Raw genomic sequence first — 23,651 nt, 5'->3', positions numbered from 1 at the left:
TACGTCTATGATGATGGTCGCGTCACTAACAAAGCTAATTCTTAGGAGATAATGGGCTGAGATGCTCAATAATGTATTTTCATAGTACAGGGGTGTTTTAAAAAGAATAACCCGATTTAAAATAATTATATGTAATAAAGAAAATGTGGTATACAGTTACAAAATAAATTACCAAGTATGAAGTAAGGTCTAAACTTTCACTCACCACAATTACAAATGCTCAATGTGCCCTCCATCTGCTGCACGGACAGCATCAAGCCGATAGCTAAATTCATCCCAAACCCGCCTGAGAGTGTCTTCTGTCACAGAATTTACTGCAGCCGTGATTCTGGTTCTGAGCTCATCCAAGTCAGCGGGTAATGGAGGAACATAAACACAGTCTTTTACGTATCCCCATAAAAAGAAGTCACAAGCTGTGATGTCTGGAGATCTTGGAGGTAAATAGTGCCAAGTCATGGGGGTCCCGTGCGTCCAATCCAACGCTGAGGCAATGTTTCGTTTAGAACCCGACGAATCGAATATCAAAAATTGATATCGTCATATCAAACTCTGGGTCAAGGGCGTTCACATGGTACAAGTCGCATTCATTTTTGGTTCGTGGCTGCAGAGATATACAATTTTCAAATCGGGACATTCTCTTTGAAGCACCCTGTATTTTATTGCGTGGATGAAAAATATGGCGAAAAATCATTTTCATGATGAGTACGGAGCCATTCTAGCAGATCAGAGATGTACTTCGATACTAAAAGGTAACCACCGACAAATGTCATTAGCGATGGTCACTTAGGATGTTACCGCTCGAAGTCAATAAAGGTCGTTCCCTGAGGAATACAGCAGTAATTCGTCTCTGCAAGGAAGCCACTCCTTTACATCAGGTTGATGGATGCCGTGATCATCTCTCAAGGGTGCCTCACATGTTTAATGTGATTGTAATTGGAAGCCAAACTACAATTACATTAAATATGGCGAGGAATGGCAGACGCAACGTTGTCAAAACATCTCCTCAAAACATCTGAAGCAGCTGTAGATCTGAGCCTTGTCATTCCAAAAAGACCGACATCTTCCACTGGGAAAGAATGCTACAGTATGGTGGGAGCAAAGATGATCCCATCATGCAGTAGCATTTTTGCTGCAATCATGATCCGCTGCATCTCGTGATTAGGATGTAGGTAATCGTCAGGTTTTGACTTTCTATGGGCTGATATTTCATATGAATGTTGGTGCTTATTTGGTGAAAGTATAACGCAGGAATAATTTTCCGACGAAAGGAACATTTTTTCCCAATTATTCGTAGTCTTAATAATGTGCTTTCCATAGCACTGCGCAAACTCACATCTAATAATGCGAGAAACATACGCAGAGGATTTTGTACCACCTTATGTGGTACAAAATTAAAGTATTTTTCTGTGTTAACATCCTATTCATAAACTTGCCGATGTACATACATCCACGCACGGCACTGTCTTATTATAATGTGGATCTGTTATTTTGGTTTATCTAAGCTCTATAATTAATAATGTACTTATCTCCCCTTGCTCTTATTTTTTCAATGGCATCATCTGAATGTTTGATGCTCTGGTCAGAAGAAGAAGTTAGCAAATCGCTAACAAAAGTCTCATTGAGAAGTCACTGTTGTTGTTGTTACAGTGGCAACTGTAGACTCACTCACATCTGTAAATCTCACGAGGATTTGACTCAGCATTTAAATACGCGATTCTAGGAAATAATGTGCGCATATATATTGAATAGCCACTGATTTGTCACACAAAATCCAGTTTGAAAAAACTCTGAAAAGAAGAAGAAAAAAAACTGGACACGCATCCCATTTATATTTAGATTCACCTAGAGCCTTGCTCAGTGTTCTTTCTTTGTTCGACAATGACCACCATTCCAGTGCTGACCAAAGTTTTCAGGAAACTTCTCCTAGATGACCCTGAAATTCCAGACATCAATAATACGAACAATATCTGTATTACAGATTTAATGAGAATAATAAAGTAAAAAAAAGGAACATAATAAGCAAGTCCATATTTAAAATTATAGTACAGAAATACAAGCTAGAATTTATGCCACCAATAGATCTTATCATTAACTATATCAATTTTTATCCTCCAAAATTCTATCAAGCACAGTTAAAACAGAAATAGGCAAAACAATTATTTGATCTACTGGTTTATATGGAGCATAAACCTGGAGCATAACAGACCAAGATGCAACCGCTTTGTAGATCTTTGAAAAAATCCTCAGAAAAGTCTATGGACCTGTCAAGATAAATAACATAACATACGAATGGAGAAGAAAGACATAATCAAGAACTAAATGAGCGCTATAGATTCCACTTCAGCTGATGACATCAGAGCTTACACACTGAGATGGCTGGAAGTGTGGAGAGAATGCCTGAGAAGAGAATGGCTAAACAAGCATTCAAGATGAGGCCTGATGGAAAGCGACCTTGAGGAAGACGTCAAAGAGATGGCGGTGATCCTCACTATTACATCATCACCCATAGTAAAAAGCCAACTGCCAGGTTTCCTACTTCCTGCAACTCTTCCATAGCTGATGATGGTAAATGACCTCCAACCATTCCAAACACCCAACACTCAATGCTGCGTTTGGCTTTTCCCCAGACAAAAGATCAGAACAATTTTGCTCAAACTGAATACCAAAAGTCTCCATACCCTGATGGCATCCCTCCAATTGTTCTAAAGATCTGTGCCTTAGAGCTGACTTCCACTTTCTCTTTCCATCAGTATATATCCTGCAGTCTGGAAACTGGCCCATATACAACCTATTCCTAAGGAAGGTGGCAAATCCTAATCTTCCAACTACGATTTTTCCAATTTCTCTCACTTCGATTCTTTCTAAAGTAAACGAAAGAATCATCAGTGGCCAAACTCCTACACTTCTTCTTCCACTACATCTTCTATCTATACAACGAATACTGAGATTCCACAAGACTTTGTTCTCTCGCCCACTCTCATCCTTCAATACATAAAGCATCTATTCCAGCTCATAGCCAATCTAGTACACAGTTTTGCTGCTGATAGCACATTGCATTCCTCATTTTGTTTGACAAACCCTGGAAAACACAAATCACCACAGCCTCTAGAAATCTAACTCTACCACCTTAAATTCCGATCTTCAAAGCATTCATCAAAAGGGTTTGATAGCATTATCAACTTCAATGCCAGCAAACCAGCTGTGCATTATTTCTCACAAAATATGCCCCTGTCCTTCCTGTTCTTACCCTTGACAATACTCAAATCTCTATGCAAGATGAGAATCACCTTCTCGAATAACTCTAACCTCTAATCTCTCTTGACACAAACATATCACTCATTTTCGCACAGGCGTTCAGTATTTGCAGTCTGCATCTTCTACAAATATTGAGGCATAACACACCAATGGCCGCTGTTCGTTAGAATTATCAATAATTCCCCCACCCTCTTGCAAATTTGTCCAAACGCTTGCAACTAACCAGCACCTACTCGCAGTTCAACTCCAAACCCACAGCAGAAATTTCTCTTTTTCGTTCATCCCTTCTATTGCTGCCTTCTGGAACAGTCTTCCTCTACATGTGTTTCCCAGGGAATACAACTCACAGCTGTTCAAATTAAATCTGAAAAAGTTCCTTGTCGCTCATTCACGGTACTAACGAACCTCTTGTGGTGGGCTCTCCATAAAAAACCAACAATGATAGCTGGGGAGAAGAACAATAATCATTGATGCCACTTTTCATAGGTGGGTGCTATGCTCACGATATAAGTGTGTCATGATTTAGGAGACTTGTGGATTTTTTTTTTACTTTCTGAGACTGTAAGTACCCTCACGACATTTGCATATAAATATAAGAGGTATTCGAGATAAACTGGAATTTGCAATTACTTCTAGGCAATTTGAACATGAATTGGATGTCTTAATATTAACAGAAATACGGATTAAATAGGAAGCTGATTTTTACGTATAAGTGGATTTAAAAATATTATCCATGTAGAAATCACATTAAATTTGGAAATATCAGAATTTCGATAAAGATGAATTATCGAAATTCTGAATATAATAATAATAGATATTAATAATAGAATTTCGCTATGGTACAAATGAAAACTGCTGAATATGCTAAATATAGATCGCACTGTTATAGAGTCTAATTTTATATAAGAACTGGAGGGTTAATACCCCCATTTCTTACATCCAAGAATGGTGGTTACTCCCCTATCTATATGGATTTACTTGAAATGCATAGCGTAGAACAACACATTAAAGTCCTGAGGGAATTTAATGGTAGTCCAACGCAATTAGATCACGCATTTGCTCAAACTTGTAATGGAAATAAATTCAATCAACCTCTCGTGGGTCGCTTTACAGGGGTATTAAATTGCAATTGAAAATGGTGTCCAAAGACACAACAGGAAACATCCTTCGCACAATCACTGCAGAGAATTGAAACATAATAGCGTGTCATGTAAAGTGATAACGACAGAAACAAATATTTGTAACCATAAATTTATTAAAATACTAAACATTGAATTCTACAGTTCCCAAATCATAGCAATACATAAACATATTTATTCAGCCAAACCTATTTAGCACTCCTACCTTTGTCAATGGGAAATAAAATCAACCCAAACGAATTCAAGCGTCTGCTCAAATAATTTTTTTTCAACAGAAATATAAGGAAAATTAATAATTAAATAATTTTATTTATTTATTTATTAATTTTCATAAATAATTTATCAGATTTAAGGTAGTCGTTTCGAGAAATTAAAGGGAATAAAACTTGATGCGGATGACGTAGTAAGGTCAACAAATACAGAAGATGGATTACATCATTTACAAGAAAAGTATTTTATTCCCAACAGATTCACAAAGACTATATGGACATATCAACAGAAAGAATTTCAAAATACTCGTAATAATCAAGTGCAAACTAGAAATAAACAGAAGAAACTAATCGAACGAGTAATGAAATGTTAGATACTTCATCAATTTCCTGATATGTATCCTGAAGGGATGTTCAGGCAACTATGACAGCAACACATGATTAAGTTGGCATTAGTATTAATCTACTATCCTCAGTTTTCCTCCAAATTAGTCTATTACATGTCAGCACTCCAATATTGTCGTATCAACACTTCGTACTTCTAAGGCACTTTGTGCCGTATCAATCCACCTATATATTGGTCTTCCTCTGAGTCGTTTTCCTGCCAACCTGGCAGATAACAATGGTTTTGCTAATCTTGCCTCTCTCATTCTGTTTAAGTGACCATACCATATGAGATTAACTCTGATAACACATTCCTGGATGTTGACAATGTCAAGATCTTTCCTAATATCCTCGTTTTTAATATGATATTGCCATTGATGCTATCTGTTCGTGCCCCTCATTTTTCTCATATCTGCGGTTTCTAGTCTCTGGTTAAGTGCTTTCCTTCTGACCTAGTTCTCAGATCCATAAGTTAAAATTGGCTTGAACTCTGTCTTGTACACAGCTAATTTAGTATTCCGATTAATTTCTCTTATTCCATATAAATTTATTCATTTGACTTCCCACCATACCAGCTTTGTTGATTCTGTTGTCTATTTCCATATTTAACTTACCATCTTCACTAAAAATCGTGCCTAAGTAGCCAAAATGCTTTACTTATTCCATAGGTTTTCCGTTCACAATGCAGCTGAAGTTTTCAATGTTCCTGCTTATTTTCATAGTTTAGGTCTTTGTATTGCTGATTTTCATGAGAAATTTATAACAGCTGTTATTCAATTTAGATAGAGAATCCTGGAGACTTGCTTGCACTAGATGAGTTTAGGAGTATAACATCATCTGCATAAAGCAAAGAGCTGTTTCACACCTCCAATTTTAACATCAGGTCTAATGCCACTTTTTTTTTCATAATGATCCATATAGATGAATAAGAGTGGAGATAATGTACATCCCTTATATATGATTTTACATCAAACTATCTTCCTTCACCTCCTTCAATTCTAACTGCTGACTGAAAACTTAAATATAGACTACGTATTGCTCTGTATAATGTTCCATTCGCCCCACCTAATTGTGGTGTTTTGAAAAGCTTTCCTCTTGGCACTTTGTCACATTTTTTTCCAGAGCTACAAACTTAAGTGGAGATCCTTGTCGTGTTTTCAAAATTTCTCGACTATTTTTCTCTTAAAGTAAAAATCTGATCTTGACAACCTCCATTTGGTCTGAATCCAGCTTGTTCTTCTCCAAGTTTCACTTCCACAATTTTTATCAGCCTTTTTTTTTTCAAGTGTACTAGCATAAATCTTACCAGGAACACTCAGTAGGGAAATTCCACTTTAATTCTCACATTCAGTTTTATTTCCCTTTTTGTATCTGGGTACTACGAGAGCTCTGCTCCAATCATATTGGAATTCAATCTTCTGATTATGCAGTGTATCCACTGCAAAAGTTTCGATAGTTAGATTCGAATATCATCTACTCCAGTGCTTTCGCCTTTCAGGTGTTTGATGGCTTTTTCTATCTTAAGGTCTGTTGTCTTCCTGTCGCATTTCTCGTGAAAATTTTCTAGTACGTTCTGTCACTACCTGCTTTGTTTAACAGTCTTTCAAAGTAATCACTCCAGACATCCAGGATATACAGTACTTATCTTTAGTTTTCATGTCGCACTTATCATCTGTGATTCCTTTTACAGTACTTTTCCCTCAATTTCTAAGTTTTTTCAATAGCCTCTGGAACATTTTGCCACCTTCCTGGTATGTATTTTCTCTATTCTTACCAAATTCTTCCTATGACTTTTGTTTAGCTACCTTTACACACACCTCAGCTCTCTTACAGATTTCTGTGTATTCTTTTAGGGCATCTGCTGAGAACGTTTGGTATGCTTTCTTCTTTTCGAGGGCTGCTTGTTTAACTTGTTGTGTACATCACGGTGTTCTTATTTTTCTATCCTTGCAGATAACATCACCACATACCTCTCCAGCTGAAACCATCAATACTTTGTTCAGAGTTTGCCATTGAGATTCCAAATTTAGTTCTTGTTTTAAATTTGTTTCATTTTCTTAAAAAATGTTCGTACTGTTGAGTCTACAGTTTACCTGTAAAAGCTGCTCAACTTTAATTCTTTTTAAAACTTTCTTACATACTGTTCTTTTCAATGTGATATCCATTTTTATCCTGCTTAGTACCAAGTAATGTTAACTTCCAATTTCAAATCCACCGTACAATTTTGGATCCTGAACGAGCATGAAGATGCCACTATCAACAATGACGTAGTCAATGAGGCGTTTCGTATGTCTTCTGTCTTCTCTGAAGACACAAGACATACGAATGTTGACAGAATGCAAACCAAAAAAAAAAAAAAATAGAATAATTAGACAAGGGGAGAAGTATGAAAACCAAATAGTAGAAGACCAATTGAAAGACCACAAAACTGTGGCAAGAGACATTGTCCAACAGGACTGAGGCCCAAGGCAGTAGACAAGGAAGGTGTTTTTGATAATTGGTTATGTTCAAGGATCTTGTCTTATGTATAAAATATAAATTGTGTTGTTTAAGTACTCTTAGTTTATTCGAAAACAAAATCAACTTGTATAATGCAACTTTGTTGTGCATGTTTTATTTGTATATAATGATAACGTGCTAAACAGCTCCACTACTTGAATGCAACCCACATGAGCTGTTGCTCTTAGGATTTTTTTAAAAATGATACTTGAATATACAATTTAGAATAAAATGATTTGATTATCGAAAGTTATAATTTGTGTGTTGTTGTTCGAAGCAGGATTTTCAATGACGTCTGCCATTGTTCTTAACACTTCATGTAGACGATGTGAAGTCAGACTCAGTCAATGTTTTGAACGGCCTAAACAGTAGAGGTCGCTGCCTTTACGCCTTGTGCTTCACTGCTCGACGTATTTCTCAATATTTCTATTAGCTCATCGTAACAAGTTTCGGGTTCTCCATGGAAGAAGAGAGGTTCATTTTGATATCTAAATGAGAATCGCATTTAGATATTTCATTTTTATGATATTATCGGAGCAAAAACATTTTTAAATTACATGATAATGGAAAGTTGCACGAAGAAAAGAGCTTCTGCTAATTTGTTTTGCTGACTCCAACAGTCAGGTATTACCAACGGAAATTTTATTGAGGTGATGTGACTGCCAGCCTCATGATTTCTCTTTATACGCTTGATATTCTTATCTTATCTTATTTGATATGATATTCTTATCTTATCCCCTCAGCTGTACGGCTGGTGGGGGGTAGCTATATGCTACCATACTAGGGAGATGATTATGAGCAAGATGGTTTCCCGTTACCTTCCTTGCCGTATATTTTATGACCGTAGCCGTGTGTCTGTTCGGGGATTGCATGTTTTGAGGGATGAAAAGTCGAGTTACCGGGAAAATCCCTCCACCTCCGTATGAGACCGGTTAACTCGCCTTTAGTCGAAATAGACCAGATAAAGATTGCTCATGTCACTGACGGGAATCGAACCCAGGGCTTCGTCTGTGCTGATTGAGTACGGAGGCTCCTATATTCAAACAAATTAATTGTAATTGAATAAGCTATTTTACTCAAGGAACTAATGCAATTACTTGATTTTAGAGAAAATCAACGACCTCAAGTATTGTGCATCTTATCCCAGAAATTTACAACCCCGAAATGGAACACGCATTCTTTGAATTAAGGTTTTCTATTCATAAATCACTCATTCAAGTATTTCTCGCGCTGTGTTTATCTTCCTCAGTTGTTTACTATTTTCTCAGATTGGGATGTGATCTTGCGACCTATTCATTCTTTTACCGGTTGTTGAACTTGCTTAGTAAATAGTACACACACTTTCTTGACTGAAGGAAACCCGTGTTTTTTCAGAGAAAAATAAAGTGGCATTTCGTTGCCTAAAATACCCCGCTGCAAATGAGCCTTCTGAGAATTCATGTTTAAGAATTCAAATCAAGCTTTGTCTTAACATTATGGACTCCCTTTTGAGAGTTGTATAATTAACGAGGACAAGATAAAGTCCATCAGCTATTTTTGTTAAGTAAATCGCACCTATGAGAAGTTATAAACCTGTCATGTATTTAGTACGGCTCGTGGGTTAACGGTCAGATAATCCAAGAACTTTACTTTGCGGATCTAACACGTTACGTATCAAACCATTTAAGGCTTGCAGTGAACTAAACTATTCAGATTATTTCGGGATCTAAAAAGGAGTTTTAAAGTCTCCTCGACTTCCAGGTCAACAGGCTTAATTATATCGTTTAAATCACCCACGAACTGTTGATTATTTAGGATTAACATTTAAAAAATGTACGCGGCAATTGATCGTTGATTAGTCTGATTTATTTTGAATGCTATAATAAACAGTTTTGTTTTCAGCTACCTGCTGTGCTCCCTCAGACCTCTGATGTTATTGTTTTTAATAAACTATTTATGGCTAGCCGGCTGGATGAGTGAGTAGGTTTTTTGGAATAACTGCTGAAGTAACGAAGAAATTATATTCTTCGTTTAATCCTTTATCCAAGTGTAAGCAAACAAAGTTTGCGCCCGAAGTATCTTTCAGGATTGGGGAAACTCGTGGCAAAGGTGGTATAAGTTCTCATCACTTGCCTCAGTATCCCATAATGCAAAGCACATATCCTTGCGGACATGTGTAATGCTATGCATTAAAGGAAGGGTCATTACCCAGACTGGTTTCGACCTTTATTGAGGTCTCATCAGTGGGAGCGACCCGGAGGTGAGATACCAAGGTTGAAGTAATGTAGAAGTCATATTTTCTTATATGAGTTGCATTATGGGATACTAAGGCAAGTGATGTGAATTCATACCATTTCATTTGCCAAATGAAAAACCCTTCTACCTCAGTATAAGATTGGCTAACTCAACTTCAGGTGAAAAGGCCTTTTAAAGGTTATTCTTCTCCTAGATGAGAGCGGACAAAAGTGTCCACTCCTCATCGAACAAGATGAGAGCCTAATCTCCTTCGTCACGTTGTTTTTGTAAATGTCGTTAGATGAGAGGTGAAATCATGCGAGACCATTATCCCGCTTATTTGGAGCAGTCAGTGGTTTGAAAAATTATCCTGTATGGAGTCTAGAAGGGTACCGGGTTATTCACTCCTTAGCCCACGATAGTACGAAATGTGCTATACATTTCTGACCTTTCACGAATATTATTATCATTAAAAATTTACAAGACATTAATAGTAAGACAAAAAAGTACGAGAAATTATCGGAATCTGTACTTATGATGCCTGATTTTTCACGACTCTGCTGGAGAAGATAATTTCTGATAATCTGTTCACAGAGGAATAACACTGAAAGCTTTGATGTGTGACAAGCAACGAATAAAAAAATGATAACTCTGCAACGTCAATGTGTCCAGTTTTTCTACTAGCTCAATGTTAGAATAATGACGAGATTTAAATAATTACATGATGGTTGGGATATGTTTTAGTTGCTAAATTTCCTATATACGATCGCTACATTGATTATTAGAAGCTTAAAATGCCTTGGAAAAAAGTGTTACAAAGCAGGGTTTTGGATTATCTAAGATCTGTACTTATACCAGCAGATTTATGTACTGTGAATGAGTTCCTAATATTCGTAGGTGGTTTTATGATTAAGAATGTGGACGACGTTATTATCTGCTACATAGCGAAGTAGAGAGAGAGAGAGAGAGAGAGAGAGAGAGAGAGAGAGAGAGAGAGAGAGAGAGAGAGAGAGAGAGAGATGTATCGACTCAATTGAAATAACTTGAACAACAAAATTAATTCGTTAAGATTAGTGAAATTTGGTTGGAGTGTTTTATTTATTTATAGGAATCCATCCACGAGAGGTTGGTCAACATATAGTACACTATTACCATGGATGGACAAGAAAGAATTTGTTCTCATTTACCTTGAAGAACTGTGGATTGTATTCTTTGGAAAACGTAAGTCGTGGAAGAAGAGGAGAAATTGAACATGATGCAACTAATCAACACTCCTTCACAGTCCATCTTCTGTGAGTTTGAAGATGGACTGTGAAGAAGTGTTGATTAGTTGCGCCATGTGTTTGAACTGATTTGTCAGAGTTGGGATATTATTGATAGGAATTCTGAAGATGCAGGTAGCGGAAACTGAACGACTGTGCGAAAGTGAGTGAAGCGTATCGGTGAGTGAGGGATGACTGATCAGTCTTCTAACTGCCCTTTTCTGTACAGAGTCCAGTATCGTATCCTTACGGAACTCTTAGAGGGACCATCCTAGGTGTGAGAGCAATATTAAATAGTCGGATGGATTTATGATTTGTATGAAGTTCTTAGGTGTTAAAGTAACGCCTCGAGTGAAAAAGAAAACCTAACATTTTGGAGACAGAGGAGGCAATATTTGTAATATGTTTCTACCTGCAGAGATTTAGAGAAGTGTTATCCCAAGAAGATAAATCTCATCATGCATGGCGATTTTGCAGTGTTGCAGTAACAAAAACAGGATTTTGTTAGCATGGAAATTGCAAGATTATCCAAATTTCACTGATGGTACAGTCATCTTGCTTCATTTTGTTGAATGTTACAGTTATTTTGATGAGATGTTGTGATTCATAAAATCTCATAGCTAAACAGTGTTTAAGAGAAAAAAAATCTGTGTATGGTGTTATGTAGTTTTGAATTGTACGGTTTTGTCAAGAAGGGGACACATTATTACAGTCAAAATGTAAATTATCGATCTCTGCACCCAAGACAGCAAGAAAGAGATACCCATTATTTACTAGCAAGAGCGAGTAGGCAGCAAGTTTGTGCAGCCTACTCGCTCAAACTCGAGTTTGAGCGAGTAGGCTGCACAAACTCGCTAATTTTGTTGTTCAAGTTATTTCAATAGAGTTTTTGTTTACAGTTCAGAAGACGATGGAGAACCTAAGAAATTAGAAACATTTCATATTCGTTGCCTTGATATTGAATCATTTGAAAAGACACGAAACAAGCAACGGCGAGAGTTCGTGTTGCAGTTTAGGGCAACACCAAAACAACTCATTGCGAGGGATCGTAATTTCATCAACCGGAATCAACTTGGGGATTTATCATTCACCCTTTTAATAAGTTTTTTCTTTCCAAGTGAAGCCCGGCTTCATTTTTCTCTAAATTAGTTAAAACTAATCTACCTCTGCGATCGAAGTTCACTGTGGATCTCCTTTTTCTATCTCCACAAAATGAATTTAAAATGATTAATTAGGGAGTTAATGTAAAAGTTAATCCAATTGTTTTTCGTGTTATTTCGGTCCCCAACTGAGCTTTATTAAAGAATATTTCTCTTTCACCGAAAAAAGTTCCTTCCGGCTAAATTTATAGAGTCCATTAAGGACGGAAAAAACCGACACGCTTTGTAATTGCTTCGAAAAAAAAGACTTCGTGGATGAAACTGACAAGAAAATGCAGCTCAATTTCAAGGGAAGACTAGTTAAGTATGTTTAGACCATAATGGATTCTTTTCACCCCTGTACAATCCAAATTAGTCACGGAAAACTTCCCAGCGGGTTGTAATAGGATGTCAGACCAGCTGTTCTGTCTTAATCATCTCTTAGCAACCATCCGCCTTGACCGATGTCTGTTCCTCACATTGAAAAGTTTACTATATCGAGCTTTAGGGATCGTAAATTACCTTGCTGGTAAAGGGGAAAGTGGGGGAAGCGATCTGTTTGCTTTATTTAATGGTGCGATTATTTAGGGACTAATTAAACATGGGGAAAGTGGGATCACCTTTAATTTGGTCATCGTTATTCTGAACCACGCGATATTGAAGTGGAGCCTCCATTAAATATTCAAATAAAGGAGCTTTTTTTGCAGTTGTTGAAAGGACCTCCAAATTATTTTTCATAACTATTTTTTTGGCTGAAGTACGCCGACTCATTTTGCAAGAATGCATGCTGGGGAGCGAATTTAATATTCCTGGATGGCCTGATGAGCCTTTCTAGCGGCTTAATTGGCGGCTATTTTGGAAATATTTGCAATAAAATTCTGAAGAAGGCAGAGAGAGCTGGAATCTATAATTGGGAAATGAATGCGATTAAAATGCAAGCTTGGAAAGATTAATATTTATTGGCAGTAGGTGGAAACCACACTGCGGCATCTTCTCGCATATTTCTTTCACCCAACGCACACAACGGTGTTGTTTACATGAGATGGATTTTCTTTTAATTCGAGTTACTCCCACCAAAGTAGGAAGTTTAATAGATGGGAAAAAATAAAAATCTTTTAATGCCACAGTAATAAACAAGTATCGCCATAAACGTTTTTGATTCCTCTACTGTAGGTAGACATGGTGTTGAAAGACGAAATTACCAGTACCAAGAGTTTACGTTTAGGTTGCTCTGAAAAGAACATTCTACCCCAATTTAATTAGCATTGCGCGGTAGAAATAAACTATGACGTCGTATATTAAGTATTATCACTACCCCCCCCCCAATCCTAGAAAATGAGTATATTTTGGGTCCGATGTACCTGATGAAAAATTCTCAAATCACCGTATAAAAAGTGACTAACCTCACCTTCTAGACGGGATTAAACCAAAAGGCAAATTGTCGCGCTTTCCTTGCGTATAGGATTTGCGATAATATTCCCCTAATCAATTTGCATCACAAAACGAAAATTAGCAGTTGATCATTTTTATCTTGTTCAGCAATAGTGGACAATTGATCGCAAAGTTACAAATAAACCATGAATTTCGTGACCTTTCTAGAGTTTTTGGTTTTTCTTATACAATCTGAAACGCTATCGCCTTAACGTAAATGCAGTCGTTGCGACTCGCCAAAATACCACATTTTAACATAGAAGGCGCAGAATATATGTGACAGATAAAGGGCAAAGGATATTTATACAGAATGCTGCAAGAACCATGTTTTCTTGGAAAATCGAATTTCTCCGATGTTTACATATGACAAGACAACCAAGGCCTTGAATTCCGTTTGTTATATCTTGTAACTGTGTGTGTGTGCGTGTGTTTTCTCTAGCCAATTTGTGGAATGACAATTCAATCAAATCAGTTGGACAATGTCATTCAAGAAGAAAAATGTCCTGGCATCGTGGAATGAGACTGGATGTACCCCACCTTAGGTTCAAAATATTTCATCTTTCAGAAAAACAGAAATATTCCTTAAGCTAGGGATTACTTCCTACGTTAGTGTATTGGATGTAAGAAGTTCACAGTTGCGCATGGCTATCAGATGGTTGATACTACAGTGAAATTCTTCATGTTGCATGATTGAATAAGATATTTCCATACGTCGTATAGGATAAGCGTGTAAGTTGACTAAAGTTTGAAAATCCTTAATGAGAGGTTGTTTTCCATGTGAAATATCGAACTATGGGCAACATTTTCCCCTTAATTTGAATAAAATTTGGAAAGAAACGTTTTTGTCCTATTAAACCTTCGGTTTTAAATACCTGTTGTCAGCTATGATAAAATAGACGTCATCAGACAACCTATCACGAAGTTTAAGCATGTTTCGTGACGCATTTAAGAAGAAGCACTTAATGCATTAAGTGTTGTATATGGCACTCTCAGAGATGATTTTTCTAAGGTAGACTACAATCGATTTTTCTTGGCTATCAGATTTTTTTCCCTTCCTCTTCAGATGTTGGCACCGGTGTCATTACTGGGAGCTACGAAGAATGGTTCTCTCAAAGTTTATGAATTTGTTGTAGTTTGCTGAGAATTAAAAAGCGATGTATGAAGAAGCAACCTGCCTTAATATCAAACTCTCTTTCCACATTTAATTTTTATCTTCACAATTCTTAATTATTCAGTTAGTGGGGACTCGTAGAATAAATAAAGAAATGGGTCATTTCCGAAACAAGATTAGCATTTGAGTAATGCATTATAAAGGTAGTTAATGTGGTTCAATAATTCATCTCCAGTTCAGAGCGAAATTCTCAGTGCAAGGGATTCGATGGGGGTGCATCCAAAGCTAGCGATTATTTCTCATTTGCATCGGAACTTGTTTTCCAGCTAATTGCGCAGATGTTCGGAGCTTACAGATTTTAATGACTGCAATCAGCAAAAATAATCAAACTGCCTAATAAGACGTTTCGTAAATATTTTTGTTCTGGCGATTTAGGTAAGCATCAATAATAACATGCTGACTCAGCAAAGCCTCCCTCCACGAGATCAATAAGGAACTTTGTCAGATGATGTGCAATGAAAGAATAAAAGCAGTCCTAATGGCGAAGTAAACAACGCCAATGCGGCATTAGTTTTCCTTTTTTTATCCAAATGAGAAGTCGAATCGGTGGGAAATTCTCCTCCTGGTGCATTCTTCTGGTTTTAAAACAAAGGATGGAACACAGCCAGGGTGGCTCACGCAAGAATGAATATGTTAAAAGCAGAATTTATACATTTCTACTTACAACCAACAAAGGGTTTTTTTTGTATTAGAATGAAAGTTGAAAGCAATAAATGATGGATATTTTACGAGTACAAATATGCTAACATCATTCAGTGTGTAAGACAGAGAGGTTTTAAGCTGCTACTTAAAACATCGCGAATATCAATGCAACGTGTCATACTTCGTCTATTATGTGATCTTAATTGTCACTGTCGAACACTTCGACGTATCGAAATACATATGAATGCGGGACTTTTCCACCTCTCAATATGGATTTTATAAATTCAGAGCAATAGATGAAACTCTTTTATTTATAACTATTTTGTCAATCGAAAGCAGATGTCTATTCCTGGTGATCCTAAGTATTTCTGTCCATGCTACCGATAATCACGAATACTTCGGATTGAAAGTACGGAAAACAAATGCCTCCATCTCATGATCCTAAACCCAACTCTCCTATTTCTGTTCGGTTATAAACTAGAATTTCCAGAACAAAACATCCTACACGCCTGCTCTAAACATCTACTAACTCGGAGCTGGCTAAAAACAAACAAGAAAGTCCAACAAGTAAGCGATTAACAGCGAATTATAGAATTTGTTAACAGAAAATTAACACCTTACATGCACGTGTGTATATATCATTTAAATCAAGATTGGCATAACGAATTTGGAGCTGTCTTTCTAATATCTTCATGACTGGAGCTGGTGAAAAACGTTCAATGAATACTTAAGAATAGAATCCAAGGCTCAAAACGTCTTTTTGAAGGTTTGTTTTTGTCTTAAACATTTCTAATTCGGAATTTTAAGATTTCTGTCTCCTATTTTATTCACCAGATTGTTATGGCTCAATCAAGGACATTGTCACTATTAACCACATATTTCTCCTGTAAAATTAGAGAAGAAAATATAAGTCCGTGATGTACCTCTTGGCCTTCTGATGCCCAACAGCCGCATTAAGTCAATGCCTAAATTCAAAGTTATTCTAGTATTCATGTCAGGAAAATGGACAGTAAAGGAGAATCGAAGTTGTGTTGGGAATATTAAACAAACGAGTGTCGGCAAAATAGTTGTTGGCAATTTAAAAACTCCGCATAACCTTGTTAGGGAATGATCGTTATATTTAGCTATAAATAATTTTTTTATTGTTGGAGCAGGATGCACTCAGTGACTACGTTATTTAGGGTTGACTTGAATTACAACCAATGTTGATGTTCTGTAGTTTATTATTAGTTTTATCATTGCTAAAATTAAGTGATAAAGTAAGCGGTTTGGAGCGAAAATTTATTTAAATATTGTAATTTGCTTGCGAGATGTTTGAACTTACAATGGAGTAAAATAACTTTGTTTCACCGTTTGAGCTATTCACGAATTCGTGGTTTGTCTACTGAGAAATAAAGATAACCTCGCAGATGAAGTTTTTTTTCTTTTTGTTGTGAAGGTAGTTAAGCATTCTATCCAGTGAAGACCTCAGGTGTGCATATTATCGATGTAAACAAGTAGCAATACTCAATTATGATGATGATGACGGTGGTTCTTTTGTTATCACAGGAGAAAATCTTTCCTCTGTTGACAAACGTGCTCTCCAGGGAGCAGCAAACTCGGAGATGCGTTGGTATTCGCAACAAACATGCGAATTGGCGTGTTTGTTATACTATGAAAATCCACCTTATTATGAGCGATGAAAGATGTTTTTCCTCTGGAGGTAAATATGGTTGATTCAGACTATTCGTTACATCATACACAGAATGGGATATTCAAATATCCCATTCTGTTCTCGTAAACAGCATTTGAAAACCAAATAAACTGTACCTTTACTAAGTGGTGTACTAAACGCGTAAGGAGAAAGACGCAGCTGCAGCGCGAATATTAACCATCATGCAGTCCTAGAGAATGGCGCAGAATGCTACCGTTTAGGTAATTAATATGCAAAGTGCAGCCGGAAACTAACCACGGGAGGACGCTGCGAACTATTTCTTACGTGTTCATGTATGACGATGTGTCCGTTTGAATATCGTAATCTTAAAATAATTGGAATAAGAAATTGCTAAAACATCAGGTTGAATTTGTTAGCATCCACATCGGTCCACTGCTCAATGAAGTCAATGAATTTCTTTCTTACATAAAAGCGAACATAAACAACAACGCCCCGTGTTTTAACTTTAATGATGCGTCCCACCAAATCAAGGAAGCAATGTCGGCCTGGTTGGCCGAGTAATATCCGCTCTCCAGTCATAAGGCTGCGGGTTCGAATCCCGCCATTAGCATGGATTTTTTTGATTGTCTGAAAATACTAATCTGAAAATGGAAATCGAAGAAAGCAACGAATAAATAATAACTGAAGATGATGTAATAATAATAACCATAATAATAACAAAAACTAATTGATTGTGTTTTGTGAGGTACAGAAAATGAAAATTTGGATTATGTTTTCTAGATTTAATTAAAGGAAGAAAAGTGGTAAAGCCAATGTTAAACGCATAATCCCATGTGGTTAATTCTTGATGATATGGAACGCTGAATGACAACTAATTATTCAAATAATTAATTTAAAAGTATTTAATTACTCACAGATTAATGAGAGATCGTGTATCAATTATCTTTATTAATATATTCATATGTTTGGAGTCTTTCCGAGGACATCCAGAATATTAGTTGCGCATAAAGGCCTTATAATGCTCATTAAAGAATATCTGCTTACATTATAGAAGTCTCTTTTGTTTGAAGAGTTAAGGAGGTGTCCGATAATTCTTCCATGTTTCCATGGAGACGAGCTATGCCTATGCAGAAACAGAGTCGGTATGTTTCCTCATCGATAGATGAGGTATCCTGTTAGAATGGAAGATATGTACTCCTACTTAAAATTTCTCTACAACTTATTCCACAAAGGAATATTTAATTACTGGAAATATTACATCATGCTACTCATTATATTTCAAATAAATCCATTGTCTGCATTCTACCTCGTATCGACTGTTTTTTTTTTTTTTTTTGCCACTGAAGATGATCTGTAAGTTTCAGACCGAAATATATAGCCTTGTAATCAAATGTTTTCAAGTAAATAATTCATATAACTATGGCACAGGTTTCTCTAAAAGAAAGAATTATTTCACAAATATTCTTGTGAAATATAAATAAACAAACGAGGGATAGTTCATTCTGCTTGGTAGAATACAAACATGCTCTTGATTTTCACCAAGAACAAGCTTGAATTTTTCAAGCATGTTCTTGGTGACTTACCAAGCATAAGCAAGGTAAGTTGCTCTTTCATAATTTACTATAACAATTATGAAGATAATATCAAAATTGGAAGGAAATTAAACGCATGCATACATGAAATGAGAGTTTATGCCACTAAGAACGATAGCTTTATAAAAACAAGTATTCCCAATAATTACAGGCATCGAATGTAGTCCAAATGGTAAAGAATAACAAAATTATTGTTTTGTTTTTTTTAGTATTCATCTTTTACAAAATATGATGAAGGCGAATTCTTTCATCTATTTGGATTCAAACTGCTACTTCAGATTATAAGTTATGGGGGAGCTGAGATTTTATTGAACAAATAAAAAAAAATACATTGTGAACTGCATACAAACACGAAGTTATTTTGAAGTTGAAAATGTAATGAATGGACATAAGTTACTGTTTCGATTAGAATATAATAATATATAAATGAAAATTCACCTGATAAATGATGGAGCAGATATCCCTTTAATCTTCTTCAGCGATATCATCTCATACACCTCGCCATTTTCCTTTGCAGGGTGGCTACAAAAAGAAATAAGAAAAACAATGCTAAGTCATGACAAGACAAATACTTCTCACAAGACACAACACATCATGATAATGAACCACGTATTTTACAGTCCTTATCTATTATATTAATAACGTCTGACACCGGTTGATTAACCTTTGAAATTCAGTGAACATTACCGCTTATAAGGTATATAATTCCTTTAATAAAACCTTTTAATAGATAAATAAACTAATTATAAAGTTTTGGACAGAACAATAGTTATGGAAACTAATAGATAAGACCTCTTGTGATTAGTAATGATAAAAAAGGATGAACTAATGAAACACGAGCAAGTGCCACAGACCAACTGAGCTATCAACTGTAGCTTTAGTTGGTCAAATGGCTGCTTGTTTACAGTCAACGCTGTGGGTTCGAATTCCGCGTCAGGCATGAATGTTTGCATAAGCATGTTCTGCTTTTAAAATATAAAAATAAAACAAATCAAAGAAATGCTTACTCGCAAGTCTTTGATATCATCAGCAAATTACTTAACCAAGCATGTTTTTACTAGTCTAGTAAAAGTCCATACAGAACGTTTGTAGCTATCGTTAAAAATACTTGCAATAAGCTTTCATGCGTGATGCCACTCGCAGAACAGCTGCCAATGTTCTTCCAGTTTTTAGTCGTCTAGGGGAAGCGTCATTATCCAAATTTTAACTGAGAGACTGAAGTGGATTTTACGCTATGCACAGACAATATCTTCAGTTCCTGGTTGAAAGGTCAGCAACATAAATTTATGAAAATGAAGTACAAACTGTGCAGTGAAATCTTAATCTTTTGCGTCACAATTCTTCCACATAAATCATTCGCGTGCTTCAGGTTTCCTAATCACGTGAATGCACTCACATTAAGTGGTGCATATGCGAGTTGATTATTCAAAATAGAAATATCTTCTCGTGGTTTAATTGGAGTCATTAATTTTAGCCCAATTCATGGAGACTTGCGAAAAAAAGCATACTGAAACGATGCATGGCAACAATCTTGCAGGAAGTTTTGCTTCGAATTGTGCATGGCAACGAAATGGAATTGAGCTGCGAGAAAGGGAACTAATAGGAAGTTCAAATTAATGCCGGCAAGAGAGCGGGATTGTCTCAAGAGCAAAGTCCGTTCTCCTGTTATAAGTAATTAGATGTGAAAGACGAACAGCGATAGAAATTAGCGAATGAGAGGATGTTAAATTCAAAGGAAAGATTAAACTCAACCGAGCCGAGCCTTTTCGCAGAATTAATAAGTGCTACTGAGAAGTAAATTAAAATTGGAATAGGATCGGAAGACTACAAAGAGGATGCAGTTTGCTACAGAACAACGAGAAGGTGATTCTGCCAATTCCTGCTTTTCTTTTTTAGAGAAGTATCAATCATCTAGCTGATCACAGAAAAGATCTGCTATCTCTTTCCGTGTTATAGTTATTCCTTCGCTTATTCTACCTGAATCCACTTTTATGCTGTTCGAAGCAATTATAGAGAAGATAACTAAGTAATTATCTTTCTTAACAATTTTGGTGTTTTCATTTGGGAAGGAGTGATAGCAAGTATGCTGCGTACAATTTTTTACAGGATTTTCTTTTTCCCAAATAAATTTTCAAATTTGGTTACAAACACTTTCTCACTGGTGACTCAAATAATCCATATCAGAGACAAATCATGGGCGCGATTAGGTAAAAATGGTGTAGTTTTGCACAATACTGAAAATGGGCCGTGCTTATTTCATCAACGTCCGCAGAGGTTATCGTAGGTTGCCGTATTAGCTGACTACCTGATTCTTCTGGGATCCCAAGATCATAGAAGAATCAGGGCATGCACCTGTAATTCGCTATGGCTGAAAGCATTCAAAGAGGGAAATGTCATAATAATAATTTAAAAAAAAGAAGAAATAGGACAGTACTGAAGGAGATTGGTGGTTCTTCCTTCGTATATCAGTCGATCCTCTTCAGCCAACCATTAAAAGTCCACACCGTATATGTTGACGTGGTGCCTTGTTTGTACCTTCTAAAGAAGATGCTAAAGAAAATAAAGATAACTATTTACGAGTCTACAAATGCAGTGAAACGATAACAGAACCAAGGCACATGCATTTTGATTCTTATACATAAAATACGAAGCAAAATATTGTATAACTCTGGGAAAGTAAAATTATTAGAAATGCAAACATTAAGAGACTACACGACATAATCGAGCTGAAACATCAGAAGATAAAAAAAAAGAAAGAAATTACCTCTTTTAGAAATAACTGCAGAATGTTGTACATGCAACTAACATAACAGCAGATTATTACTATTAGGAGATTTCAATAGAAAAGAGCAAACAGAAAAACGAAATGAAACGCAGGGAAGTTTGATGAGGATATATCTGCAACTGCAATGCATGCAAATTAAGGTTTCGCAGTTTATAAGAATATGGAAATAAGGAACTTATTATTTGAACATAAAGAAACATACAAATGTGTATGATCAGCCAGAGGGTATAAATCAATTGTTCCTTATACATACATACATACATAGTTTATTCACAATATAATACAATGTGAAAAGGGAAAAGAGATTTATATTAAAAATTAAATATTGCAAATTATGGTCTTCCAAGTCTCTGTATCTTGAGCTAACTGGTAGATGTCAGATGGAGTTTTGCAGTTCAGCCTACTGATGGTTTCACAAAGGTATCGCCAATATTGTTTGCATGGTCTTCCTCTACTGCGTTTGCCATCTTCTGGTTTGTACAGGATGAGGGATTCCAAAAAGGGTGAGACTTCAGGATGTCTGAGTTGATGCCCAAGCCATCTGAGTTGTAGTTTTTTTTTTTACTATATGGACAAGTGGTTCTTGCTTAGCCAGATTTAGCACAACAGAGTTAGTGACACGGTCCATCCAGGTGTATCCAAGGGTCAGCCTGAGACATGTGGTTCCAAAGGAGTTAATTAGATCTGTAGTTTTTTTGGTGCTTATTGTACAGGTTTGAGAACCATACAAGAAGATAGATCTACTGGTTGCAAGGTATAGTCTTAATGTTGTCTTTAATGATACTATTCATGATTTCCAGATGGGACGGAGTTTGTTATGGAAGACTAGAGCCAGCTGTTTACGTTTTCTGATATCATTCTCTGTATTGCTGATGTACGATCCAAGGTATTGAAAGTCCTTGACTCTTTCTAAGAGTTTATTGTTGATTTGAAGTATAAAGTTTTCACAACCTCTTGAGAATACTTTGGACTTTTGGATGTCGATCTGCAGATCAATAAGTTTAGCCTGTGCCTCTAGTAGACTGAGATGTTTTTGTGCATTTGTTGGCTCTGTATCAATACGTACAACATCGTCAGCAAACTAAGATCAGTTATTTGCATGATATGGGTGGATTTTTTAATGTTAAAACCAAAGTCTTCTGTGTTGATGGTCTGGAAGATGTAGTCCAAGCATATTAAAAACAAATAAGGTGCTAGTACATCACCTTGCAGGAATCCTGTTCTCACTGGAAATGATTCAGATGTTTCTGTTTTAAAGATTACTGTAGCATAGTAATCTGTTCCTTGTACAACTGATAATTTTAAACTCAGTCGAGGTTTCAATCGAGATTCTGAGTTAAATTCTGATCATCATGTGGTAATGCAGACATTCACTCTAAACCAAGATTCATTAGAAGATTCTCGAAGATTCATTAGAAGATTCTCGCAGTACTCATCACAATGAAAAATGCATCGAATTAAAAACAGGCACAACAAACGAATCAAATGACAGCGAATTGGAATATCCGAAACTAATTCTGATAAGAACAGAAACCATTCGAACAGTAACTGGAAGAAAAATGGACTCCAAAAACTGAGAAAGAAAATATAACAAAGACAGCAAAATAGTTTAATTCCTGGACTACAGAAACAGAGTACAAAAGAAATAGTTGCTACTGCAAAAAACAAAAAAAAGCAGAGAGAGGTGGAATAGTTTTGTAACGAAGTACAAAAGGAAGCATCAAAATCCCACTCGAAAAATTATAAAATACACGAATAAAGAAATAAAAGAAAATGTAAAGTGCAGACAGTAGTCTTAGAACAGCTGGTAACGTATTTTCAGTCTCCGGACGTGTGATGATAAAGAAGTAAACACACATAAGACAACGAATGGCATAACAGAGACCATTACAATACATCTGAACTAAAATGCAACGAATATTGTGAAAAACAGGAAAATACTAGGAGAAGACAACATGAATATAGAACTGTGCAAAATTGCAGGTGAAAAAGTTAAATTCTCCCGAAATTCTTTAATAAGGTTTGCATCTTTGAAAAATATCCCAACTCTTGGAATTAAGCACTTGTACTAATTTATAAAATGGCTGCAACAATCACAGGGGAATATTCCTGCATTTACAAGATATATGCAGGGATATTAAAAGAGTATTCAATCAACACTGTAGGGAATATTACATGATAAAAATGGAACAAAAAGGCTGGTCTTGCGTGTACTCCAACTTTCAAGTAAAGAACTGAAAGAGAATTTTGTAATCAATTGATTACAAAAAAAAAA

General features: G+C 36.2%; 1 protein-coding gene across 1 annotated transcript in view; it reads right to left on the bottom strand.

Moving 5' to 3' along the window:
- The window catches only part of LOC150092510 (vesicular glutamate transporter 1-like), a 245,880-nt gene that overhangs the window by 108,236 nt on the left and 113,993 nt on the right, over positions 1 to 23,651 (bottom strand). The window contains exon 2 of the mRNA XM_090414498.1: positions 19,030 to 19,113. Within this exon, the coding sequence (XP_090270624.1) occupies positions 19,030 to 19,113 (84 nt within the window). The remainder of the gene's footprint in view (positions 1 to 19,029; positions 19,114 to 23,651) is intronic.

The sequence above is a fragment of the Typopeltis vanoorti genome, chromosome 25, assembly GCF_054136105.1.
Source record: "Typopeltis vanoorti isolate ZY-2024b chromosome 25, IOZ_Tvanoo_1.0, whole genome shotgun sequence".
NCBI classification, from domain to species: domain Eukaryota; kingdom Metazoa; phylum Arthropoda; class Arachnida; order Uropygi; family Thelyphonidae; genus Typopeltis; species Typopeltis vanoorti.
Note: the sequence above shows the minus strand (reverse complement) of the source record. Positions and strands in the feature narration are given on the sequence as shown.